This window comes from Ciona robusta, chromosome 1 (assembly GCF_009617815.1).
Source record: "Ciona robusta chromosome 1, ASM961781v2".
In the NCBI taxonomy this organism is placed as follows: Eukaryota; Metazoa; Chordata; class Ascidiacea; order Phlebobranchia; family Cionidae; genus Ciona; species Ciona robusta.
In genome coordinates this window covers 11407595-11434064 of record NC_143235.1, presented here as the reverse complement: position 1 = coordinate 11434064, position 26470 = coordinate 11407595, and the positions used below count along the sequence as shown (strand labels likewise).

General features: G+C 35.3%; 9 protein-coding genes and 1 long non-coding RNA gene across 14 annotated transcripts; 8 read left to right on the top strand and 2 right to left on the bottom strand.

Annotated features, from left to right (window-relative positions):
• Nucleotides 1-1054: 1054 nt before the first annotated feature.
• On the top strand, nucleotides 1055-3949 carry LOC149743194 (uncharacterized). The gene is made up of 4 exons (XM_089872537.1): nucleotides 1055-1584; nucleotides 2221-2436; nucleotides 2760-2925; nucleotides 3266-3949. The coding sequence occupies exons 1-4, from the start codon at nucleotides 1123-1125 to the stop codon at nucleotides 3814-3816; spliced, it is 1395 nt and encodes a 464-aa protein (XP_089728663.1). The 5' UTR covers nucleotides 1055-1122; the 3' UTR covers nucleotides 3817-3949.
• Nucleotides 3950-3975: 26 nt separating this feature from the next.
• On the top strand, nucleotides 3976-5200 carry LOC149743193 (uncharacterized). Its single transcript, XM_089872550.1, has 3 exons — nucleotides 3976-4243; nucleotides 4457-4638; nucleotides 5063-5200. Exons 1-3 carry the CDS (start codon nucleotides 4120-4122, stop codon nucleotides 5099-5101), a joined length of 345 nt encoding a protein of 114 aa, XP_089728676.1. The 5' UTR covers nucleotides 3976-4119; the 3' UTR covers nucleotides 5102-5200.
• Nucleotides 5201-5389: 189 nt separating this feature from the next.
• LOC149743192 (uncharacterized) lies at nucleotides 5390-6737 on the top strand. The gene is made up of 3 exons (XM_089872562.1): nucleotides 5390-5524; nucleotides 6137-6293; nucleotides 6528-6737. The coding sequence occupies exons 1-3, from the start codon at nucleotides 5438-5440 to the stop codon at nucleotides 6605-6607; spliced, it is 324 nt and encodes a 107-aa protein (XP_089728688.1). The 5' UTR covers nucleotides 5390-5437; the 3' UTR covers nucleotides 6608-6737.
• Nucleotides 6738-9325: 2588 nt separating this feature from the next.
• On the top strand, nucleotides 9326-10598 carry LOC149743191 (uncharacterized). The gene is made up of 3 exons (XM_089891789.1): nucleotides 9326-9456; nucleotides 9845-10004; nucleotides 10387-10598. Exons 1-3 carry the CDS (start codon nucleotides 9367-9369, stop codon nucleotides 10458-10460), a joined length of 324 nt encoding a protein of 107 aa, XP_089747915.1. The 5' UTR covers nucleotides 9326-9366; the 3' UTR covers nucleotides 10461-10598.
• On the bottom strand, nucleotides 10594-16659 carry LOC149743190 (D-ribitol-5-phosphate cytidylyltransferase-like). Of its 5 annotated transcripts, none has more exons than XM_089891735.1 (9): nucleotides 14803-16188; nucleotides 14583-14714; nucleotides 13993-14143; nucleotides 13652-13801; nucleotides 12866-13021; nucleotides 12357-12471; nucleotides 12170-12302; nucleotides 11900-12066; nucleotides 10594-11497 (listed from the first exon to the last, which is right to left on the bottom strand). In XM_089891735.1, exons 1-9 carry the CDS (start codon nucleotides 14940-14942, stop codon nucleotides 11421-11423), a joined length of 1221 nt encoding a protein of 406 aa, XP_089747861.1. In that variant the 5' UTR covers nucleotides 14943-16188; the 3' UTR covers nucleotides 10594-11420. The 5 variants fall into 5 exon arrangements, with proteins under 5 accessions (XP_089747861.1, XP_089747867.1, XP_089747875.1 ...); XM_089891741.1 differs by having other exon boundaries at nucleotides 12357-12461; nucleotides 12871-13021; XM_089891727.1 differs by lacking the exon at nucleotides 10594-11497 and adding an exon at nucleotides 16523-16659 and having other exon boundaries at nucleotides 11612-12066; nucleotides 14803-15523.
• Nucleotides 16660-16746: 87 nt separating this feature from the next.
• Nucleotides 16747-17886, top strand: LOC149743189 (uncharacterized). The gene is made up of 3 exons (XR_016386449.1): nucleotides 16747-16857; nucleotides 16942-16973; nucleotides 17735-17886. It is a non-coding gene; the product is annotated as an uncharacterized LOC149743189 (long non-coding RNA).
• Nucleotides 17887-19197: 1311 nt separating this feature from the next.
• LOC149743188 (heme transporter HRG1-like) lies at nucleotides 19198-20823 on the top strand. Its single transcript, XM_089891778.1, has 4 exons — nucleotides 19198-19328; nucleotides 19388-19572; nucleotides 19774-19935; nucleotides 20215-20823. Exons 2-4 carry the CDS (start codon nucleotides 19419-19421, stop codon nucleotides 20352-20354), a joined length of 456 nt encoding a protein of 151 aa, XP_089747904.1. The 5' UTR covers nucleotides 19198-19328; nucleotides 19388-19418; the 3' UTR covers nucleotides 20355-20823.
• Nucleotides 20824-21046: 223 nt separating this feature from the next.
• On the bottom strand, nucleotides 21047-22702 carry LOC149743187 (THO complex subunit 6-like). The gene is made up of 3 exons (XM_089891768.1): nucleotides 22111-22702; nucleotides 21819-22013; nucleotides 21047-21390 (listed from the first exon to the last, which is right to left on the bottom strand). The coding sequence occupies exons 1-3, from the start codon at nucleotides 22621-22623 to the stop codon at nucleotides 21118-21120; spliced, it is 981 nt and encodes a 326-aa protein (XP_089747894.1). The 5' UTR covers nucleotides 22624-22702; the 3' UTR covers nucleotides 21047-21117.
• Nucleotides 22703-22840: 138 nt separating this feature from the next.
• Nucleotides 22841-24337, top strand: LOC149743186 (V-type proton ATPase subunit D-like). Its single transcript, XM_089891772.1, has one exon. It carries the CDS (start codon nucleotides 22957-22959, stop codon nucleotides 23722-23724), a length of 768 nt encoding a protein of 255 aa, XP_089747898.1. The 5' UTR covers nucleotides 22841-22956; the 3' UTR covers nucleotides 23725-24337.
• A 34-nt stretch (nucleotides 24338-24371) lies between these two features.
• LOC149743185 (bromodomain-containing protein 7-like) lies at nucleotides 24372-26440 on the top strand. The gene is made up of 2 exons (XM_089891707.1): nucleotides 24372-25933; nucleotides 26109-26440. The coding sequence occupies exons 1-2, from the start codon at nucleotides 24373-24375 to the stop codon at nucleotides 26378-26380; spliced, it is 1833 nt and encodes a 610-aa protein (XP_089747833.1). The 5' UTR covers nucleotide 24372; the 3' UTR covers nucleotides 26381-26440.
• Nucleotides 26441-26470: the final 30 nt, after the last annotated feature.

Sequence of the window (26470 nt, the reverse complement as noted above, 5' to 3'; positions counted from 1 at the left end):
TTTGTTTATGTTCAGGTAGTAAGGTTTCGTTAAGCTTAGCTTAATACGTATTTGTTCTTTGTTATGGTAATCGATAGATAAACAAATTGATGTTATGTTTTTTCCTAAAGCAGTTATAATTTTTACTTGTATTATTAAATAATAAAAACAAATTATGCGATTAAAGCCACGAAATGACAATTTAATTTTTAATGCAGTGTAGGGTCTGACAAAGACTAGGAATTTAAATATCTTAAGCACGTATCATACTTACGAGATGCGTGGGTATGTTTTTACCTGTTTGGTATATATATTACTGTGGGAAATATGGGATACCTTAGCGCATATAATATTCAAATATCCCGATCGTGTTTTAAATATTTAACTATTTTTTAAACAATAGGATTATAGGAGTCGTGGGGGTACGGTTCTGTAGTTGAATGTAACTTACTTTATCCTCGCGTGGCCGGAAAACGACAGTAGTTATCACACGGGTTTAACACCTCGTGCCAGCTTACGAGTCTCCATGTATGTTACTTTGTTGGTGATTATTTTTTTGGGATTTTTTCATTTTTTTATGTATGGCTGATAATTTGGACAACCCATTAGTGACCACTGGGTTGGAGCAATTGTCGTTAAGTGTCTTGCCCAAGGACACATACGCCCACAATGGTAGCAGCGACGAGCCTCGAACCCATTACCTAATGGTTACAGGCAGGCGCGCTAATCACTACGCCACGGCGCCGGACAAGTTCCTTGAATGTTCAAGTTCTTTGAATGTTCTTTGTTTACTCAAATGCGACGGGAAAATAGAATGAATGTGCCCTATCTTTCCCCACTCTTACCATTTAGGAAATGTTTTATTATGCATATACATGTCTATAGTGTGTTGCATAAGGGAATTTTCATGTTATAATTGGATAGAAATAGGTATACGAACAGACAAACAGCAAGCCTTTATTAGAGTAACTAAAATTGTTAAACTCGTAATGAAGTCTGCAAACTAAAAACACATGTAAAAAACATTTCGATTTGTATAAACCTAAAAATAATTAAAATCTTTATCTTAAAGGTATTAAGCCGTATTAGATATCTGCTGGTCGAAAAGTGTTTGAACTTTCTTTTCAATTGATTTTTCTTAACATGATTTTGGATTCTGTTTCAACGAGTACATGTTTAGCCGGCCAAAACAACCAAATGGAAAACACAAATTTTAAGCGCCGACAAAACTGGGAGAATTTGTACTCCGAGCGAAGCGATTCCGACACGGCTATATATAAAGACTTTGCGAATGAAAATGAGGCGACCAAGCGGAGTGAATGCAGCGAATACGAAGCCACTGACCTATCGCGGCCGAAGCAGCCATTTTTCGATCGATCGAGAGAACGAATTCATTCGGCGGGATCAGCAGGTGACGAAGGCGGTGGAGCGACGCACAAATTACCCGATCTTCCGATCAAAACCGAAAAGGACTGTCGGGAAGAGTTTGAGTATTTGCGAAAGCAAGTTGCTCAAAGCTCTTTATTGAAAGAAAGTAACGAAGAGACTTCAACCGAATTCAGGAAAAGTAACAGGACAGCTGGTTGTAGCTCGGTTTCAAAAGATGTAAGTTACTTTATTATTATTCAAATGAATCGCAAAAAGGTTACATCGGTTGGAGACTTAACGCATCTGTCATTGTGGCGAATATGTTCTTCTACACACTTAGCAGCATCGGCTTTATCCAATAGTCCCTTATAGGTTGCCTAAAGAGTCAAGCCATACATTGAAAATACAAAATTTATACGTGATAACTTATAAGCGGCACGAGGTGTATGAAACAAAACTCCCATGTTATAACGACTGTCGTTTCCCCGCCACACCAGAACTAAACAAATAAGCGTGTCTTTATGTAATCAGGGGTTATATAAAAAGTAAGAGTGTCCCATATGCAAACTTTTAAAACTACCAGTTTGTTACAAGAATATAAAATGTTTATAAACATGAAATGTTTTATATAGTAGGGGGAGATTGGACACTTAAGCACATATTGCAAAATATTCCCAAAATCAAAATAGATGACGGTTTTGGGGTAGTACCACGAATTAGTACTATCATTTCTTTATTAATTGACACCAATTTAATAAAATATAATAAAACACACGAGGAGCTATTTAGCGATCCGCACAACAGGTGAAATTTTACAAATTCGAAAAAACACAGGATAAGATGGGACAGCTTAACATATTTAAATATTTTCAGAACGATTCAAGTCCAACAAATGATTTGGTTATGACGTCACAATACACGGACACGAATCAATCCGACAGCGGCGCGAACGTGCGTCGTTATCGAACAGCATTCACGCGCGAACAGATAAATTCGCTTGAGCAAGAGTTTCAGAGAGAAAATTATGTTTCTAGGCCACGAAGGTGCGAGTTGGCTCATGAGCTCCACCTACCGGAAGCAACTATTAAGGTAAGATGTACATATGTATACGTACGAATGAATGTAATTAGAATTATTCTTGTGTAAAGGGAAAACGTCAGTCGTTATAACACAGGTGTTCTGTTTCAAAGACCTCGTGCCTGCTTACAAGTTACCATATATCTAACTTTGTGGGTTATTGCTTAATTCCGAAGAATTTACTCTTATTTCACCAACTATACATATTGCAGTTCGTAGGTGGTATACGCCCAAGATTAAACTTTTTAAGTTTTATTTTTTGGTAAAAAATATCAATCCAAAATGCTTAACATTATAAAAAGTTTCATTTTCTTGATCCAAATTCATTTTTTCAGGTTTGGTTTCAAAATAGAAGAATGAAAGATAAAAGACAACGGCAGACGTGGCCGTACCCCATAGACCCATCAGTATATGCTATGTTCTGTACACAGTTGTCTAACTATCGTCTTCATCAGCAGCATGTGTCAAATGTACAACTCCCAACTCTTGTCCCGAGAATGCGTAAGTGAAATATTAGGAGTATATAGTACTGTAGGGTGAGGTGGGATACTTGTAGCACATAATTTTCTATATTTCCTGTTCAAGTAACAACGTTCTTTTATGGTCGTGAGGCCATATGGGTATATAATTCGGCAAATATTGTTTGTTGACTACCAAATGAAAAGGTACAAAAGAATTAAAACATTCACCATCTTCTTCTTACCTCCATCTTACCCAACCCTACAGTAGGTATCATATACGTACGCAATATCACAAGTAGGCGTCTATAGTGCTTTCACGTTTTCGTTTGCTGTTTACCCTAAAATCAAGGGTATTTTTAAAACGCAAACTTTATTTCCAGCTGCTGTGCCTTGCAAAATCAACCCGTTTATGACCACGGTCACAGAAAATGAAACACCAGATCCTGAACTCGCTAGAACGAAACGCTTTCAAGCAGAACAGATGACGTCAGCGTTGGCAAGCTTCCAAGAAAATCGACGTAAAGAGCCACGGACGAAAGAAGATGGGCACGACCGAAAATACAACGACGAGTCTTACGAAACCCAGACTCCAAAACCGAACATCGACATAAACGCATACAGGTCTTATATGTCATACCTGCATACCCAAGCGATGTACAGCAACACCCAGCAAGGCCTTCAACCGACGTTAGACGCGTACAAGATGTTAGCACCTCAAGTTTTACACCCAGCACAACGAAGCCCACTGTTTCCCTATCTGAATCCTTTGGGTATGCCTCAGTATAATCAGGTACCTCGATCGCCCACTGGCGGTTATGGCTTTCAGGTCCCAGGGCCGCTGTTTGACCCTACTGTATTTGCTTCTCCATCCCAACGAAGCAGCTTTGACCTTTCAAATCACCACAGGCCAAAATGTTCTCTAAGTCCCTAAAAATGTACTTCCAAAAACCAATACTTATAAGTTTCATGCGTTCTTGTTCCCTGTATCTCTTGTAACATATAGCATTCCCATATCTGAATTTCTGTATCGCGTGTAATAAAACGAAGTTTTACCCGAAAAACAATTTTAGTCAAAATCTATGGGACGGAAAAGTTATACGGAAAATACACAAAAATGTGACGAATTATGACGTAAGACAATTAAACAAAATGCATTCTATGATCTAATACACTGTACAAATCAAGCAATTTTCAGTAAGATTTTTGGGTTTAAGAAATACCTCAAATAAAGTACATGAATGCAGAATGTTCTAGCGAAGTCCCAAGCTATGTATACCCAAGTATTTTGACGATATGTTACATACTCGGTTCTTACGTTGGAATAACGTATGCTAGAGGTTTGTCAACTTATTGGTTTGGTAAGTTTTATCAGCATATACCTTGTATGCTATTTTACGCTTAGTAAATTATTGTATTGTCCTTGTCTGATGCCAAAAAAGTCATGTTATTCCAATGTTTATACCTAAAGTCTATAACATTGTCATTATATATGCTAATTAGCTTTTACCACGATTATATTGCTCCGTCTAGCGCTTAATAGTTTTTATTCAGTTTTCCTGATTATTTTTCAGAAATCAGTATCGGGGTATTAATAGGGCTTTACATTCTCGGGGCTGCTATTTACATGATATTAAGAAAAATGTACACTGACGGAAGATTTCAAAGCAATTTTGGACAAGTGGAACATTTATGGACCATCAGTAACCAGTCAATGACCACAATCAAACGAAGAAATAGCATTGAGCATATGGAAGTAAATATTGGGAAATTTGAGCGCATATTTATACATATAAATATAAGTTGTGTATAACGGACAACGGTAAAAACTATGATTGGAATTTAGTCAAGTCCCGTTTTAAACATAAGCTAAATCTGGCCAAACTACGAGGTAAATAAAAAAGACAGTTTTTTAAAATGTACCATGGGAATGGCTAATACGAATTGTAATGGACCTATACACTTCTGTTTAGTGTGATAACTACATTAATATTAAAACTAGTCGATACGGTTCAAGTATAGCCTATATAGGTGTTTGCTTTCTATAAAAATATAATATTGTACTTATAATAGTCTAACCTCAAGTCTGTAGTGTGTACATATAATTTCTAAAATAAACAAGAAATTTCCGAAATATTCGTAAAATTTAGTTTGAAAGTAACAGTTCTCTGTACATACAGGTAATATCGCTGGATGGAGAAACAACAAATGAAAAATAAACACAAACAACTAATAATATTGATCTTTAAATATAATAATGTTAAAGTGCTGGGTAAATATATACCTTACAAATTAGGTCAATTGCAATGCATTTCGGCAAAATTATGAATTAAATTAAAAATTGCCGCAGAAAACAGCTGTCTATGTTTATACAGCTCACCAACAACGTAAATAAATACCCTGTGCAAAGTGCATACGTCGTTAAGGTGTAATGAAAATGTAAACCGTTACGACCGCCGCCATCTGGTAGAAAATGCGTTTTTTCTATATAAGAACGCTTCCTTCATTGGAAAGACATTCCAAGTTCGATAAGATATACGGATCAGACAATCAAGATGAAAATATCAATTGCTTTCACTGTTCTTGCGATTTCGTTGGCAGTTTTGGGTTCTCCTATTGAAGATACGGATGTCTCACTTGTGGTAGGTTGTTTGCTATATGCTTGGAAGAATACGGATTCTCTGTACTTTCTTATTGGCTTTATAAGAGTATATTGGGTGGGGGAAGATGGGACACTTTTATCGCCTAACATCAAAAAATCCAGATCGTGTTTTTAACAATGAATAACGCGGCTCGTGGTTGGAGTCGTGAGGATACAGTTTTATAATTCTTTGAATATTCTTTGTATACTACCAAACGGGCAGAATAAATAAGATAAAAATGTGTCCCATCTTCCCCAACCTACTATATATATATACATATTAATACCCGAACAAAGGCACACTGTTTAGGCAATGTTGTATTGGTTTGGATTTCGCATAAAGTTATACTATAAGGCCAGGATTGCATCTATATATAAAGTCTATATATAAAGTTAGGGTAGGGGGAGACGGGACACCTTTAGCACATAGTATTCAAATATCGTGTTTTAAACACCTAACAACGGTCCGTGTGGGAGTCGTGAGGGTACGGTTTTACAATTCTTTGAATGTTCTATGTTTGGTACCAAATGGGACAAGAAATTCGAATGAAATGTGTCCCATCTACTATACCATATGAAACATTCCTCCAATCTAACAACGTTTATCTTTCAGACAAAGACGGATTTCAGTGAAAACGCGCAAGCCCTTCTTCGGGAAGCTTCTATTCGAGCTGTGGCTTACTTGTGTCTTGGAGAAAACGTTTTGCCTGAAATAGAAGAAACTATTTGTGCTAAAGCTCTTTACACCGGAATGGGGACACGAACACAACGTAATGTCTTTTAGTACATGAGTAGAAATAGCAATATGTTTAAGCAACCATGTCTATAGCCTCTGTTTCAGTAATTACCAAAGACTAAACTCTCCGCTCCACGTGTGCTGTTATATAGAGTAATGTATTTTTTCTTTACGACTGTTTTTTATATACGACATTTAAAAGAAGAAATCAGGTTCGATGGCGTATAACAGTGTCTACTGTAAACTAACATGCAATATATTTTTGCAGCTGCTGTATATGCAAGCTTGGACTGCATCGACTGTCAGGTTGCAGAGCCCGTCTGTTGGGATGCATGCCCGGTTTATTAGGAATGATAATCGATCGACCACACAAGCCAACGACACCGCCGGAATCTTCAATTCGTGTTCGATATAATTTATTTTAATTTGCAATGACGAAATCGTAAAAATAAAAATAAAATTCAACTCATACTCATATAACCAAATCGACGATTCAATTGGATCAGACAAACTTTTAAATCACCGAAATGCAGAAGTGACTTTTCAGTGCGCAAAAAAGTAAACGACTTAATGGTTGCCGGAAAGTGTAAGCAAAAAGAACAGATGTCATGTTTATTTGTTTAAAATTAGGGCTGTAAAATCGGAGCCCAGTTACAATGCTTATAGCGCGTTGGCCTGTAACACAGGCCTGGATGACTATACAGTTCAAGGCTCGTCGCTTCTACCATTGTGGACGTGTTCATTTGGCAAACACCTTAACGAATAGTTCTATTGAGTCTATTCCATCATTTTTCACTAATCGGTTGTCTGTCAGCCACGCAGAACAAACCAACCACAAAGTTACATATAGTAGGATGGGGGAAGATGGGACACCTTTTCATTCTATTTTCTCGTACATTTTGGTAGTAAACAAAGAACACTCAAAGAATACGAAGTGATGCATGAAACGGAACATCCGTGTTATAATACGCGAGGACAAAGCAATAAGTTATTAATTCGTACATTCGTTCATTATTCAAACATGAACTTAACTCATATCAAATAAACCATTCACCTTAACTTAATGTAAATGAAAGATACAGAATGGAAAATAAAACTAAATTCTATTTATAATTTTGTTACTCCTTGTGTACAGAAGCCAATGTTCGGATTCCATGTGTAAGCTAATTTTTTCATAATATTTGATATATATAATACAAAAAACATAAGATATTATGTATAATAGGAAAGTAGAGTATACTATGGGGTAAGATGGAATAACGTTAACACGGATATCCGATATTTTCTAATTTTGTTTTGAACAACTAACAACGATGGTTTAAGAAATCACGAGGCTGGTTATATAGTTCTGTAAATAGTCTATGTTTGTAACCAAATGAGAAATAAGAATATATACAAACCATACACCCTTACCGAACCCTATATAGTAGGTCGGGTGAAGATGGGACACCTTATCCTTCTATTTTCTCGTCCCATTTGGTAGTAAACAATGAACATACAAAGATTTCTAAAACCGTATCTTCATGACTCCCATAGACCGTTGTTAACTGTTTAAAACACGATCAGGAAATTTGGATATCATGCGCTAAAGGTGTCCCATCTTCCCCCATCCCACTATATATTGTTAAATGGGTGTTTTGCTACTCCCTGGAGTCACACTGACGTTATTTTTTTATATAAAAAAAACTATAATACAGTACAATCATCTTGCGAAGATTTAATTCATTTTATGCAGCGGTTCTTAATTTTGTTTTGTATGTTTTGCCCTTCTAACAAAGATGCCTATCAGATTTACCCCAATATGTAACATGGCGCTCATTTATTAAAAAGCGAAAACATTAGTTACATTTAATGCGACGGATACGCTTGCATTTGGGCACCATCAGTTGTTCAATCGTTTGGTAAAGTACTTCGATGGTGCAATTTTTCTGTCCTGTCAACTGATGTGGATTTTGATTGGTAGCTCATTTACCCTCCAAATATGAGGAATTTACCCCAGTTTAAGAAAGGCTGATTTAGAGTTTCAATAAAAGAAAAATACGAAATTGTTAACTCCCTGTTAATGGTACCAGTAAAAGACAATAATGCAAACTTTAAAACTAACCACTTAGTTGTTTAAGCGTATACAGCTGGGTATATCAAGGGTATACCAATTACCAACGCATAATTCTTTTTACAATGGTGTCAGCTTTTTATAAAGTTTAATCAAACAGTAATGCAATTTTACCTAATATAGTAGGGTGGGGTAAGATGGGAAACCGTAAGAACTATTTTCCCTTGAACTGTTTTGAACAAATAACATCGCTCTTTTTAACAAGGCTGAATTAAACAATTTTCTAAGTATTTTTTGTTTGATTCCCAAATGGGGCGGGAAAAGATATTGGAAACATGTTCCATCTTGCCCCCACTCTATTATATTCTTCAGCAATAACTGTATTCCAATATATGAGGTACTAAAGATGAACATGACACACATGTGTAAACAATGATTAACTTGTCAGTTACCTGTGTGATATGTAATTGCTAACCCTTATGCCACAATAACTTTCGAACTCATATATAATAAAATGAACTGACAAACTCACACGTGTTCCCATATTTACGCACTTGTGACGTCATCATCACATATTGTATCTTTTTATGAGCAAACAAACACGCCTTTGTCACCTGGCTTAAGCGAAAGTTGATAGTAAATCGATTAGTTGGAAATTGAACAACGCAGTCTATGCAAAAAATGTTACAAACATGTTTACATGCTTCATTAAAAAATAACGCACATAAATGACAAGAAATATTAAAATTTAAATTATTGTTTTTATTGTTTTATGGAGAAAATAAGTAAAACGACGTAATTTTCACATCTTCAATATGAGCTAATAAATGACCGGAAATTGAACAAATTATGGACAAACAATGTGACGAACACGACACGAGAATTCCTCTAAATATACGTCAACACGCCGTACGTGACATATGCCGTGTTAATACCGTCTTATCTGCACGGGTGGACTTTGTTTGTCCGAAGCAGCAACGCCTTGTATAAAAACACAGCCTCAACACGAGACTCTACACAATTCAACTATCCAGATTGACAGCGTAACTTCAAAATGAAAGGCCTAACCATCTTCATTTGCATCTACCTGCTACTGAATATGACCTCTGCTTCTCCAGTGTCGGAATTGAATGAACAGACAGTGGTAAGTCCTAACGGTTTATAAGTATTGCAGGCTATGAGGTAAGATGGGACACTCTCAGCCATGGATTTCCAAATATCCTGGTCGCGTTTTAAACAATTAACAACGGTCTATGAAAGTCGTGATGATACGGTTTTATAATTCTATGAATGTTCTTTGTTTACCACCAAATGGAAAGAGAAAATATAATAAAAAAGATGTTCCATCTTCCCCCATCCTACTAAATGTGCAGTACTTAAAAATTGGTATACTCTCGGCTAGCCCTGACGTTCGTTACCCTACCACTAGTTTGGGCTTTAGTTTATTTACCCTTAAGATCCCTGTGATTGGGACAGCAATATCGCTTTTGTACTGAACGACTTTTCTTACATTAAAGAACTAATTTTAACAGAAAAAAGTGACATACAGCGAGGAGGCGAAGGACCAGATACGCGAGGCATCTGTGATCGCGGTGTCGTACCTTTGTCTTGGTGAAAATGTGATTCCTGAGATACAGAATACTATCTGTGCAAACGCACTGTACAGTGGGATGGGCGTGAGGTCGACCTCGTGTAAGTAATTATCATATATAGTAGGGTGGCGGGAGACTGAGTATAGTAAGAAAAGAACATTTAAAGTATTATATAACCGTATCCTCACGACTCCAATAGACCGTTGGTAATTGTTTAAAACACGATCAGGTTATTTGGATATAATGTATTATAGGTGTCCTATCCCCTCCATAACTACTTAAACGAAAAATATTTTCGGCACACAGTAGTCTATATAATCCGCGGAACCGTTAAACTCAAGAAAAGTTTTTCTTGTATCAGCCAGAGTCCCAAAGGAGTCAATTTTAGCGATCCGGTTTTTGGACTACGATTGCTCTTGGTTATAGATATAGTAGGGATTAACAAACTGGTCCAGAATAATAATATGTTCTTTATCTTTCAGATGCAGCCAGCGACTGCATGGACTGCTCGGTTGCCGAACCTGTATGTTGGGATTCCTGCCCACGTCTGATTTAAACCTCAATTTAACACCGACGACCTCCAACCGACAAGAATTATTCCTTGATTTCTATGCTTCATGCATAATTCCCGCTAATTTTTAAAATTCGTAAAACGTGCTTCAATGTTCTAATTAAAAGAAAAAAGTATATAAAACAATGGTATGTTGTATGTATTTGTCAAACTATGACCTACTCAATACAATAAGTAGGCCATGGACAGACTAATTTATGTTGTATAATTCCGAAGCGAGAATATCGCGGTTAAGTTTGTTGGTGGGTATTGAATTTATGGAAACTTTGAACAAAAGAATAATAGCTGTAGCCTATACGGTAGGGAAAGATGGGACACGTTTTGGGGTTGATTTTTTTTCCAAATTAGTAGTAAACAAAGGCTATTCAAAGGATTATTAAACCTTATTTACATGACTCCTATAGAAGACCGTTGTTAATGGTTTGCAAAAAACAAGATCTGAATATTGTGTGCTACAGGTGTCCCGTCTTCTCTCTACTATATTTATAGTGGTGTGGTGGAAGATGGGACACCTTTAGCACATAATATCCAAACATCCTGACCATGTTTTAAACAAATAATAACGGTCTATTAAGAGTCGTGAGGATACGTTTTTTTATTTCTTTGAATGTTTTTTGTTTGCTACCATGCGGGACGAGAAAATAGTATGAAAAAGTGTCCCATCTTCCCCCATCCTACTATATTCACTCTGACTTAGGGAGGTAGCTGGTCCGCTAACAATCATGCAAAGCAAACAGGTGATAACAAGACAATCAGCTCTTCCCCTAACACATAAAACTAAAGAAATATGCTGCGTTCTAATATCCAATACAGGAAAGTTTATCAATTTTGCGCAATAAGCCTTAACGGCTAAACATCCAATATCCACCCCTTTAAAGCCCTATAATCTGATTAGATCAATATTCATCATCACATATCTGTAAACCACAAACATCAACATTGTGTTTAAAACAGGAACACTTGTCCAGCAAAAGTTCCCTCATGGTCACCAAGGATTTTGTTTAAACATCGCAATGTGGGTTCTGTTGCAAAAAGAAATGCGGTTGTTTACTCATTTATGGAACTAAAAATAGAACTCAAGAATTATAGAAATAACTTGTAACAAACGTATTTCTCTTATATATGTGTATATATATAAATTAATAAATATATTATTGGGGTGGAGGAAGATAGGACAGCTTTTCCTTTTATTTTCTCTTCCTATTTGGTAGTAAACAAAGAGCATTCAAAGAATGATTAAACTGTGTCTTTGAGACTCCCATAGACCGTTGTTAATTGTTTAAAACACCATCAGGAAATTTGGATATTATGTGACAAAGGTGTCCTATCTTCCCCCACAGTACTGTATACTGATTTTGATGAACAAGTCATACCAAACGAATGTAAACACAACGGTTTTACATATGCCACATTATAAAAATTACCTGACAAAGTCGATTGAGTTGTAATTATGCAGTAAAGATGAACATTGTGAGAAAGCAACTTATCAGAATGCCTATGTAACATGGTGTGTACCTCATTCAAACTACTCATTTCAGTAGTTTGGGCACAGAATATTGCAACTATATTGCTGCTTCCACATTTATCAGACCTATATAATACAAGAATAATTAGTGACGAGAATTTTTCACTATATATTTTATTGGTAATTTTACTTTAAAAAAATATCAAAAGTCCACATTAAATAAACTTACCAGTTGTTGGGGTCTTCTGTATAATTTTCTATTGAATTGATTAAAAATGATAAATTTGATTCAAATGATTGAAGAGATAGGGAAGAATAAAAAAGTAAACAGTTGTCAGATTTTAAATTCGAAGCAGACAACTCTGTAAAAAGTAAAATAATTATTGTCATATTGATTATCATTTTGAAATATTTACCTTCTTTTGCAAACAACAAAACATTCAGGTTTTCACTTGAAACTAAATCTTGAATACAGGAATGTGTTTTATCATTTTCATCAATGTAAACATTTAAGGGATGACCTAAAAAGAGCTGTGAATGTTAGTGTAGTCTAACTCTAACACACAGCAGTACTTAGTTACTACATGTAACATATCGACTTAATCTCACAAAATGCAAAAGTAGCATAAACATACGATTCGAATATAGCACAGAAAAAAGTGTAACTAAAAAAAGACAACAAGTACATGCAAATGCAACGTATTATATCTTCATACAATGAATACATGCAACATGGCAGTAATACGTATAACACAATAGATACAGTGGTGTAACATAACATGTCTAAAAGGCGAGTACAGTATGTCTACAAACAGCAGAAGGAAAAAGGTACACTATAGGCAAGGTACAATATTGGCACATAAATCGACATCAACAGTTACAAGATTGCTAAATTAATGGTAGTAATGTTAAAGTGAAAGCTTACCTTACTTGAAACAAATTCCCTGGCCACAGCCATGTCTCTCTGATATGTTATTTTCCACAAATTATCTCCACCTTTCAATATCTTTGGTTTAAACGCAGAGTAATCTGAGGCGATCTTTAAACATTCTGTACCATGATTTAATTCCTCATCCGAACACTAAGTTAGAACAAGATGGTTTTAATGTTTTAGGAACTAATATAATAGGACTGTTATCTTAAGCAACAATTTTCAGCCAACAGCATATTCAATGGACCTATTGAATAAAATAGTTGATTATAAATTGTTCTTTACACTTTTTGTGAGTGGGTTTTTAGCACGCGAATAACAGGGGTTAAACCTCTCGTCCTCTGTCTGAATCAGAGTCCGTATATAAACATAAGTTATTTCATGTCGCTCATAGAAATCGCATAGCAGTATAGCACACAGCAAATGGGGCTAAATTGAACATAGACATAATATAAAACTGTACATATATAGCTAAACTTATTATCTTTCGACTTTCGTACTTTCTAATACAAATACAAGATGCAGATTAAAGAAAATAATTTTTCAAGTAGTTATGTTGATTTATTATAACTTAAAAGTTACTTGCAGTTAGCAGAAAAATATGTTTAAAAAATTCCCGTTGCTAGGGTAAACAATTGGCGAAATTAGCCCCATTGGGTTGCCTTTAAGGATTTCTATGGTGATGAAATAACTCATGTTTATATGTAGACTCTGGTCTGAATAGCCTAATTCACAAGCTTCCAATAATTATAACTTTGTAATTAATAAACTATAGACTACCTTTAAATAAGCTTCATAAATTAGTGAAAACATGTAACCTTGAGGCATTTCACTGGCCAAGTACAAACTTCTATCTAAAGATTCTTTCAAGAAATCGTCTTTATCAACCGATATTACAGTTGATACTAGTGGCCTTACAATACCAATAGCCTGCGTAAAACAACATACCCTTTGAGTGATCAAAACATAAAAAACTAAAGAAAATAACTGCAAATTATAAAATAAAATCAATGTAAAATTTGTATGGTTGTAAAAAAAATGTTTTTCACTCCTTATAATTTTTAATTTACATTTGAAAATGGCACTGTAGAGAAATGATGCAATCACATACTTTTACATACTTTGTATATCTTTGTGTTTTGTATAACATCCATGATAGTATTTTTATCAACAAATGGTCGGACTCCATCATGAATAATAACAACTGGATCACGTGCAATATTCTCAGATTTTAAAATGCATTTTAAACATTTTAAACCTTCAAAAATGGATCTGAAATTCAAATTTTACATTTGAGACATTTTATAATTAATACATATATATATATTATATTCAAATTAATTATTTTAAGGTATATTGTACCCAAGCCGTCATTCAGCATACATTAGTTTTCGCATTGAGACAGTTTGTTGCAAACAAGACTGTTTTAAATTGACAATTCTTTGGTAGGCTACGCACCAGATTGGTTGCTACATGCCAACATTTAAAGAATGACACTAACAACGACAACAAAACCTATTACATAAACTAAATGCAGTAGTTTCTTAACCTGACAGTAATTGCTTACATTGTGTCTTGTGAAAAATCGTGATCTGTGACTGTGTTTATATGTGTCACAATTTAATCATTTTATTACTAATTATAAAACAGTTTAAAGCTAGAAAAAACTAGTCATGTTAAAGCATGTCTAACTAATTAATTCTGTACTCACCTATGTCTAGAATTTGCACCTTTAGTTAAATGAACTTTTATGTGATGAAATTTTTTAACAATTGATTCCATCATTAATTGTAAATCATCATCCTGTGGGGTTGTTACCACTATGTGTGTAATGCAATCAATCCTGTGAAACATTTCATGTGCCAATTTGTTGACAATTGTAATTAAGCGAAATATAGTGAGTGTACAGATGTTTAGATACCACCACTGACCTTTCAAATGCAGATATAGTATGCGAAATTATAGGTTTTTGACCCAGACACTCAAACTGCTTTGGTGGGTGCATGTTATACCTTTGTCCCCTTCCCGATGCGGGTATAACAACACATGCTTCAATTTTGGTGACAGACATAACCTAATAGGCCTAATACAGCACAATGTTGCCAGAAGAAATACAACACAACAAAAAGAACATTCCTTTAGCCGGTGACAAGTATACCCGCTTTCTATTTTTTTTTTTAACTTGGGTGTTCGTGCCAAAAATTAACTTTGTAAATGCAAGAAAAACGTGTTGTGTTCTTGTCTTTTCCACACGAGCCAACATGAATTAAACAAAGGTTAGATTATTACTTCATAGAATGCGTATTACCACATTTCAATTCTACATTGAAAATTATACAATTTGTTAGGGGTAAAGGTTTTCACTAGCATCAAACAGTGTGAAAAAAGATTCTAACGTGCTGTAACTTATCCTTATCGTGACATAAGAATCAATAACTTTACGCAAGTCAGTAAAACAAAATAAACAATCGGTATCAGTGAGGCCTAAGGAACATGTAGAAAAGTGGCTAAATTTGTTAAAAAATGATCAAAACTGAATCTTATTGTTGACATTTTTTGAAGTTTGTGATGCACCCTTGTATACCGTTTTGCACTGGTGCACCCCAGGCATATTTTCGTGCACCTTGTGCACACCGGTTGAAGAGCACTTAACTAGAAAACAGAAATATTAAAAGTTGATCCACTATGGTTGATCCTTTTTCTCAGGGGAAATCCCATCCGCAGTCGCGTCATAGAAAACTATTATATATACTTCAGGATGGGAAAAGATGGGACATCTTTTCATTCCATTTTAACGTGCCATTTGGTAGTAAACAAAAAAACGTTCAAAGAATTTTGAAACCAAATCCCCCGACTCATATGGATCATTATAAATTGTTTTAAGCACAATCAGGATATTATGAGCTAAAAGTGTTCCACTAAAAAGACGCTTAACGAGCTTTGTTCTGGGTACACATGTCAATCATATTAGAACGCTTCAAGAAACTTCCGCAACGATTTGCCGCTTAGGAGCTGTTGTAAGAAATTGTTGGCTTCTTTTTATAGGACGATTTAACGCGCTCTTGATATTTCTACAGAATCATTGGTCTTGCTATTTTGATGGTAACGTTCCCCGTAAAAAGGCTACAACAGTGGGGCATACTCATCATCCACTGTTTAAAACAATTGTTTCTTTCGCGCAGACACGTTATGTTACTTATCCTTATTAATATAGTAGAGTCAAGAGTATGGGACAATTCTTAACTTTATTTGCTCATCCTATTTGGTAGTAAACAAAGAACATTCAAAGAAATATAAAGTTAAATGCTCACGATGCCAAGAAACCATTGTTGATTGTTTAAACCACGAACATGATATTCGGATATTATGTGCTATAGGTGTCCCATCTTCCCCCACCCTACTATACCTATATTTCTATATTCTTATATTGTTCATATTTTTCTAACTGAAGTTATATACTGAAGCTCTTGTATCCTTGCGTTGATTACAGTGTTTATATATATTAAAATGTTGGAAAATGGAACACCTTTAAATAAGTATATCTAATTGTTTACTATCAATAAGGGGGACAAGAAAATAGAATAAAAAAAGTTTCCCATCTTCCCCCACTGTACTATATATATATATACACATAAATAGTTTGAAATTTACCTTGTCAACTTGTTTTTCAAACCAACCCACTGTACCGCTCATGTCAATGTAGTTCTTCTTAATTCCCAAATGTTAGCTTCGTGCTCATTTACTCAGTAATCTTCGTTTTCTGCCTCCATTTAATTACTTCCCTATATGGTAGCTAATTATAGAAGGAAATCGGCGATAAACTATATATAGAGGTTCGTTTCTTTAGTTCTTCACAAGTCAATCAACAACTGAAAGATGAATCGAAAACTTCTCATCGTTCTTCTCATCGCGCTCATCTGCTTTGCTGACCAGGGAGAGAGTTGGCGCCGCCGTCGTCGTCGCCGTGGTCCTAATTACAACGAAAGGTAAATATTAACCATTTGTAAGCGACCAATAGTAAACAACCTGGACCATTCAAAAGAGAAAACTTAAAACTTTACCTTTTCTAGGGCCCTGAACGAGAACGACGAAAGGGTATCAGGTAAAAAAATAATTAAATTTCCGCTTTTGTATAGTAGGGTGGGAGTAGACGGGACAAGGTTAAGTTAAATTAAATTTCCGCTTTTGTATAGTAGGGTGGGAGAAGACGGGACACCTTTAGCACATAATATCCAAAGATCTTGATCGTGTTTTAAACAATTAACAACGATCTGTAGGATTCGTCAGGATCTGGTTTTACAATTATTTGAATTAAATTGTCTTTGTTGACTACCAAATGGGATGAGAGAATAGAATGAATAGGTGTCCCGTCTCCCCTGCACCCTACTATATATTACAACGGTATATATAGTATGATAGGGAAATATAGGACACATTTAGCACGTAATATTCAAATATAACGATCGTATTTTAAACAACTAACGATCCATGGAAGTCGTGAGGAAACGGTTTTATAAAAACCTTTCTTGAATACTACCGAATGCGACGAGAAAATAGAACGAAAATCGTTACATCTTTCCCATCCTACTGTATTATATATAACCTGAATATACATGCATATAGTTTGCATTACACTAAATAAAAAGATATATAGTAGGGTGGGGGAAGATAGGACACATTTAGCGCAGAATATCTAAATATTCTGATCGTGTTTTATACAATTAACAACGGTCTATGGGAGTCGTGAGAATACGGAAATATATTTATTTGAATTTTCTTTGTTTACTACCAAATGTGACCAGTAAATAGAATGATAAAGTGTCCCATCTCCCCCACCCTACTATATACATATAATTAATGCAGGTGAAAACGCAATCAACGACATCTCGGCTAAAAATGATATGTCGAAAATGTAGATGAAAGAAATGTAGTTTCTGTGACGCAAGCAGAAGCAATAAGTTCACCGTAACTAATATTTCTCGCATTCGAGCAATAAATACAAAATATAAAAGCAAGTATTGAATTCGTGTACTTGGAGGGTAACTTTAACAGAAAAGGTCGCTGCCTTAAATTAGTAAGGGTCCCCACAACAAACGGTGACGTTATATTTCATTACAAATATATATATACAAAAATCACATAATATCAGTGTGATACAAAGGATTCTTATTTAGATTGCATAATTTTAACAAACCTATTTATGTATAGTAGAATGGGGAAGATGGGACACCTTTTGTCTATTTTCCTGTCCCGTCTAGTATAGTAAATGAAAAACATTTAAGAATTATAAAACTGTTCCCTGACGACTCCCGTAGACAGTTGTTAATTGTTTAAAACACGATCAGGATATTTAAATATTATGTGCTAAAACTGTCAAATCTTAAAACTGTCAAGATCCTGTGTACAGCCACCTTTACCCCACATAATTGTATTGCAGTAAAATATATCTAAAACATCTTATACCCCTGCGTCAATTGTGTTAAGATATTTCACTTATAGATAACTTCCTGTGCTAAATAATATTCATAATACGTTTAACGAGCTTAGTTCTGTGTACACATGTCAATCGCGTTAGAATAACTACCTAAAGAAAACTCCCGCCTTCGATTTGCCGCTAACGAGCATTTGCAAGAAATTGTTGGCTTTTGTTTACAGGACTCGTCTTTAACTTGCTCACAACATTTCCAATAAATGGTTGGTCTTTCTGATATGGTGGTAGCACTCCTCGTAAGGCTGCACTGTTTCTATTTCGTTTCGGATAGATGTTTGGAAAGAAGGATGTCTAGAAGAGGAAGTTCAAAAAGACGAAATATTTTAGCACCATCACTAATAAATGACTTATGTCTAATGAGAATTGCTTTAAGCAACAAATGACGCCGCAAAAGGCATGTAGGCCTATCCCCCTATTCTCGATAGGAAGTAATGGTATAAAATAAAACAGAATATCGCTATTGTATTGCTATGAAATAGGTATAAACACAACTCATTAAAGGTAACTTCCAGCTTCGAATAATCTTTATAGGACGCTTAATAAGCTAAGTTCTGTGTACACATATGTCAATCGCGTTGGAATATTAGCTTTAAGAAAATTTCTAAGTTGTAGTAAAGGGTTAATTAATATTATGTTAACTAGTTTAATGCGTGCTCACTCATTAGAGCTTTGTAGAATTAAAAAAATGTTTTGAAATCATGTTAAGTATACTGTAAGGATTGCGTCCATAATATTGTATCATGTCAGCGTTTCTTTTGCCATATACATTTGAATAGGCATTAGATTATCTTTTTAGTATCTATGCTTTTACGATTTACCAATGTATATATAACTAGTTATATACATTGGATTTACGTAACCTTCTTTACCAAATCGTCACGAATGAGTTAAATCACGTGATCAAATACAAAAGCATTTCATCAGCATTTCCCCATAGCGAGATAGTTCCGTAGTATTTACGGCCATGTAAGCATTGGTTAAAACGAGTTTTACTTATTATTCGTAGTGTTACTATTGTTGTTTAGCTGAATAATCTGGATGGACTGAACCATCGAGATGACAGAAGTAACGTCACGGGCTAGACTTCATTGTAGAATCGCTTATTCTTTGTTTGGAATAGCAATTGGTGTTTCTGTGTTCGTGATCTGGTTGACGGTGTTTGATAATCGAAAGGAAACGTATGCAACAGTTACATATGGTGGTTTATCAGGTATTGAAACGACCGTGTTTATATTATATAATGAATAGCTCAAAAGCAATTTAGTTTTTTGTATGCTGTATTTGTAATTGTAGTGATGATATATTTGTTTGTGCTTTGTTTTTATAATATGAAGGCAAAAGTAATTTAGTTTTATGTATGCTGTATTTGTTATGGTAGTGACTAAAGATTTATGTTTTGATCTACATATAGGTGTGCTGGCAGCATGGAATCTAATCCTCCACATCATGCATTACCAAGATTTATGGAGAACTTGGCTTAAAGGGTTAAGATTGTTTATTGGCGGTGGACTCTTATTCTTGGGCATCACAGGAATTTCTTTTGTTACATTTTTAGTTCTTGCCATTTATCTGAGTAAGCTATTATTTTATGGCAACTGTTGTATTGTAAGTGTGAATGAAATTTGCGGTGTACTTGTTAAAGTGTGTGCACATATATTATATGATATACCACCAATTCAGCTAGGTCAAGTTCGTGTATTTCCAGCTGTTTAGAATGCCAGTTTGCTTTAGCCTTTTATATACATGATTCGAAAAAGAATGGCTTGTGCATATGGATACACCAGTGATGATCGTTGCCTTATAATATGTTTTATATCTAGTATAAGTAACTAATTAGGTTTATTATTTACAGATCAAAGCGACTTGGTACGGAGTTATTACATCACAGCTATATGGTGTGCTTTGAGTGCCAAATGGTCTTTTCTATTGTTTTGGTATTCTAGAAACTACAGAAACGAATTCGCAGATTTAACTGCATTACTCGAGTTCTAAAACAAATTAATTTATTTATTTTTGTTCCAATCATAAGAGAAGTACCAACTGAAATATATGTGTTTGTTGATTGTATTTTCACAGTATTGTGACTAAAGATTAATATGTTCATTGGTGCAAGTTAAAAATTATATTTTTTCTGCATTGCTTGTTACTTTAAGCTGTTGCGTTGAGTCAGGCACCTCTGTGGTGAAAAGTAGTGTATTTCATGCTCGTTAAATTTAATTTTGTTATTTAAGAGTGGCTGAAAATAATAAATTGCAGAGGGTATAACATTTTCCATTCAAAATTGCACATTTTTTGCTGGATAAGTCCATGCTATACGATCAAACAATTTTTAAGCAATCTTCCCCTACCTTTAAATTCATGAAGTAGCAGTATTTTTTAGGTTGTTTTCAAAAGTACTGATAACCTATTAACGTGCATATTGCTTTCAACTGCATTAATAAAATTGGTCTGATAAAACATTGATGACATGTTTTTGGTTGAAAGTATAATCTACTGAACGCCTCTTTACTATTAATATAATTTTACATTTAAAACAGCAGTGTACTGAAGCTTACAAAACAACAAAAAAATCAGAGTTGTTTTCCTTCATAACCTACATGTATACTACTCTCAACTACAATAATAAAATTGCTTTTATAAAACATTGGCCACATGTTTTAACTTGAAAGTATAATCTACCCAACTCATTTTACTATTGTTGTAATTTTACATTTAAAATGGCAGTGTATTGGAGCTTTTAAAGCAAAAAAAAATTTTAAACAAAAGAGAGTCGTTTTCCTTCATAACCTAAGTTAGTAAACATGCTCAGTTTGTAACTATTGCCAGCTGTGACCATCGGTAACTGTTCGGATGAATGACCAGGCCCATGTTGGAAACTTATGCTGAAAATTCTGTTAATTGAACATGGTATCTCTGCTTTCTTTTCTCCATTAACACTCCAACGATAGACAGCTGGTTGGTTTCCAACTGATATAATTTCATCGCTATAGAACATTATTCTATGGGAGATGTAGTTAGTATTACTTGTCTGTGGAAAGAAGAAATTAGAAATATTAACTAGAATGCAGTTTAGTAACTTTAGTTCAGTATTATTTCTATTGTTTAAATTTGCTCCACACATTCACAATAATAAGTTTCAAAAAACTACACAAAATAGTGTGGACTACATTTAATAATAAATATGCAAAAGGTATTCCCTAACCACGGTCCATGTAGATCACATTTTAATTAAATCTTGTTATATATATATACATACATATATTTTTCTGGTTTTATTTTTTCTAGCATCCAGCCATCCAAATAACTTGGCATGGCCTACTATGAAATTTCTGCACTATATTAATCAGTACACATTGAAACATAACTTGCCTTCTATAGGAATGTATCTAACTATTCCCGTTTCCTGTACAAAAGGTTTGGCATTTTTGTATACTACCCACATCCTAAAATGTTTACCTGTAAAATCCCAGCCATACTTTTGGACCTTAAGTGCCACAATGACGCATGTGGACCACCACCACATGCTAACCACTCTCCATTTTCATCAACTGCTACACATGACATAAAATGGCCGGTTTCAGGTCTGGCCAGTTGCTTATTTTTGTGCGGTGTAATTGTACTTGTGCATGATGCTGACCGAATGTCCCATGTCTTGCATAAAACAATGGAGTTATTTTTTGTTTACGAACCATGACACATGAAATTAACACATTTTAGAACATAAAATAATTGAATATAAACATCTAACCTTTACTGTTCCATCTTCAGATGCAGATACCAAGTTGTTTGAATTTATTGCCAAATCATGAATATAATCTTTGTGGCCACTAAATCTGCCTTTGCATTTCATTGTATTGATATCCCATTTGTAGGTTATACCGTCATCACCACCAGCGAATATGCAATTGTCTTTATTGGAGTATCGTACACAGTTGTAAGACTCATTTTCAAGAAGTTGTGGATCTTTTAATGTAAAAGCTTTGGTAGGTTTTCTGTTTATCACATCCGCCCATTTCCATGCCGTTATTGGACCGTCACCAGCACTGAATAAATATTTTCCCGCTGTAACCAAAGAGTGTATTGGTCCACTGTGAGCAAGGAAAGTAAAACATGGTGTAGATTCCGCACCATGTGACGCCACGGCTTCTTGTACATTGAACACAGCTATGTGCCCAAAATTGGTTGCAGCGGCCACATAGGTCCCGCACAAAGAAAACGCAGTGCTGAACACCGTCGTGTGTAATAAAAGTCTCTTATCCATAGCAACTATTAAACCCGACAGATGATGCTTTCACCAAAATGCTGAGTAATAATATCAAACGTAATCACGTGTGGACTAGTTGACTCAGCGAAACAGAACGCCACCAAGTGGTATTTCTGCACAATTATGTCTAATGCGAGATAGATTGAAAGTCGCGTGATAAAAAGTGGTTGGTTACAGGCGATATGCTTAATAAAAACATTAAAACTATTAATAGCGCACTGATTTTGTGATATTGTATGTGTCGCAACGTGAAATGTAAATATTGCCTTTTGTGACAGATTATAGACTACTACTTTGGTTTTATTATATATAGTACTCTTACATCTCAAAATGAGCTCCCACGATAGAATAGATATATTTCCCTCTCGTATGAACTTGACTATAATGAAGACGCGTCTAAAGGGAGCACATAAAGGTCACAGTTTGTTGAAGAAAAAGGCTGACGCTTTAAAAATGAAGTTTCACTCAATTTTAAGAAAAATTATCGAAGCAAAACAACTAATGGGTGAAATTATGAAGGAAGCAGCATTTTCTTTGGCAGAGGCAAAGTTCTCAGGTGGCGACTTCAGTCATGTTGTCTTGCAAAATGTTGGGAAAGCACAAATGAAAGTAAGGAGTAAAACGGATAATGTGGCGGGGGTAAAATTACCGGTGTTTGAGCATTATGAGGATGGTTCTGACAGCTATGAGCTTACAGGACTCTCTAGGGGAGGGGAGCAACTTTCAAGGCTAAAGAAGAATTATTCTAACGCTGTGAAGCTTCTTGTTGAGCTTGCATCACTGCAGACATCATTCGTGACACTGGATGAATCAATCAAAATCACCAATCGCAGAGTAAATGCAATTGAGCACGTCATTATTCCAAAGATTGAGAGAACAATCTCCTACATCATCACAGAGCTGGATGAGGGCGAGAGGGAGGAGTTCTTCCGGTTGAAAAAGATTCAGCAGAAGAAGGAAGTGATCCGCGAAGCTCAGGAAAAAGTGAGGAAGGATTGGGAGAAAGAAAAGGAGGCTAGAGAAATTTTCTCTTCTATTCCGTCCAACCATGTTCCGAGCATGCTTGATGATAAAGAAGACGAAGATTTGTTGTTTTAATTTTTTTGCTCTCTTTTATTATGTCATTATTCCGGTGTTATATGTGTGACACAGTGCTCAAATAAAGCAAAATACTTTTAGGGAATTCGATTCGTAAATTATAAAGGCTGAAAGTTTAACAATGATTTGTTAGCATAAAATTATCTATGTTTACATCTTTTAAGTGATGTTTAAAGAGCGTTGATTCTCTGCGGTTGTCATTACAAACTCTGATAGTTGCAATATGTTCATTGGTATATTTATGTATATATATTTGATTATAACTTCAACTTGTATGATGCTTGTTGACATTTTGGTACTGTTTATTGGGAAGTAATGAAATGGTCTACAATCACCCTGGTCCCTGGCCATGTTTATGTGTTATATGGAGACATGATATGTTTGTATTGCGACAGAATTTAATATTTGTGTCATTTATGGTGTGTAATCCTGAATAGCAATGAATTTCAAAAGTTGTGTTTATCCATAACTACATACATTGTACCCAGAATGTATTGGTGTTAAAAACCTTATAAAACAGTCGTTTTATGTTCAATATTTTACTTATGAACTAGATGTATAATTACGTTTCCGTTCTATACCGAATATAACAAACCATGTTGTTTATGTTAAGGTATATATGAATTTAAGGTTGTAGGTCAAACTGCAATGGGCAAGAAACACAAGAAACAGAAATCGGAGTGGAGGCATGCTGAAGATGGGACAGGGTCCGAGAATAAAGCTCCGTTAAAGTTGGTTCTTAAACTTGGATCAGAGGTTATGTATGATTCAGATTACACAGCACATTCACCAGCTGATGTTTATGAGACAAAGCATAAGAAGAGGAAGAAGAAGAAGAGGAGTCATGAAGAACATCGGGAACATGGAGAGTCTTCATCAAAAATGAGCAAAAAGTATGATGCAAGTGAATCGGAGTTGGATATGACTGTTGATCATGTATCACCTGATGCTCAAAAACTTGATTATGGTGCAATAGAGAAAACACTGAAGGAATTATCAAAAACAAAGCGAGCGGCGTTGAACAAGTTGCTTGATCATCTTATAAAACAACTTGAGCGTAAAGACACTCATGAAATATTTGCATGGCCTGTCAATGATTTGATAGCACCAGAGTATTCAACAGTAATTGATAAACCAATGGATTTCAGCACAATGAGAAATAAGATATTAAACAACGAGTACGTTGATGTCAATGGCTTCAAAGAAGATTTTGAATTGATGACCAGAAACTGTTGTGTCTATAATAAGCCTGATACAATTTATTACCAAATTGCAAAGAAAGTACATGCGGCTGGGATAAGAATAATGAGCAGGGAGAGATTACTAAACCTCAATAGGACTTTAGGATTTTTGCATGAGTTGCCCAAGTATGATGCGTATGACATCCTTGGTTTACCACTGGAGGTTGAGAATGTGGATGTGGGTTCTCCAGATGTTCCTCCTTTAAGCGATCCTCCTCTGGCTCCGGAGAAACCAATGTCGGATGTGGAGTTCGATTCCGTTGCTGAAACAACATCCACTGGTGAGGAGCTGGATCTTAGACCTCATTCGGAAGCAATTAGTTTTACAGATGCAGATAATGAAGACACAGTAGCTCCTGATGTAATACAGGCTGCCAAGTTTGCAAGGCGCAGATTGGAAGCAAAGAAACCAAATGATCGTATTGGGTTTTTAAGGCTGGATAAAGATGGAAAAACCACGCTAAACATTCTGAACCCTGTAGGCGGGGAGGAGGTGACTCGAGAGGTAGATTTGGGAAGTTTAACTTCAAGATTAACAAATGGAATCGATGTGATGCCAGCAGCAAAGGAGGACAAAAGAAATAAAGTCACTCCTCTGACTTATCTCAGCTACGGTCCATTTGGTTCGTTTGCACCAACTTATGACTCAAGAATCGCTAATTTAACGCAAGAAGAGAGTGATCTGCTCATGTCAGCATATGGTGGCGAGACAGGTTACTTGTTCGCACAGAGCATGCAAGAGTTTGTGAGTGGTTGTGACAGTTCTTTGATGAATATGGTTGATGGATTGTTGGACAGTGTCACTAATGGTGAACATACCAAGACCATAAAGAACATTGAAGAAAAAAGAGGAGAGGGCAAAGCAGAAGATAAATCCTCAAGTTTGGACAGTTTGCGATCTCTTGCTGATATTGGAATTGATGTTTCGTTTATCGATGATATAGAACAACGCATGAAGCTTGATAAAGGTGAGAATTTTTGTAACATTATGTTTAAGGTCAATTTTAATGCTTCGAATGTTGTAGTTTTACATTTTGTTTACTCAACAGAGCATACACTATCGTTAAAAACTTTGTAATTAAGCCGTTTTAGCCTTTATAAAAAAACAACTTTATGATAACAATGGTGTTCATTATCATGCAGAAATGTCATCTATTAAGAAGCCTGCAACAGATGATGTGGACCAAAATCTTGAACATGGAAGCACGTTGATCCACAAACTTGAGGAAGCACAATATGAAAGACTTGGTAAAAAAACAAACAACGAACCAAACCTCCAACCCCCAACATCTAAGGAAGTGGCCATCGCTGACGAGCTGCAAAAAACTTTAGTTACCATGGCAACGAATGTAGCTCCTGGATCCATTGTTAGTGTGGCTGGTGTACGCAACGCAATGGGGATAAACTTACAATGATTTCTGCCTTTAATGAGCTAGTAGTATTGTCAACAACATTATTCATGATATATATATATAAACTTTTTTTGTACAATGTGCATCACTTTT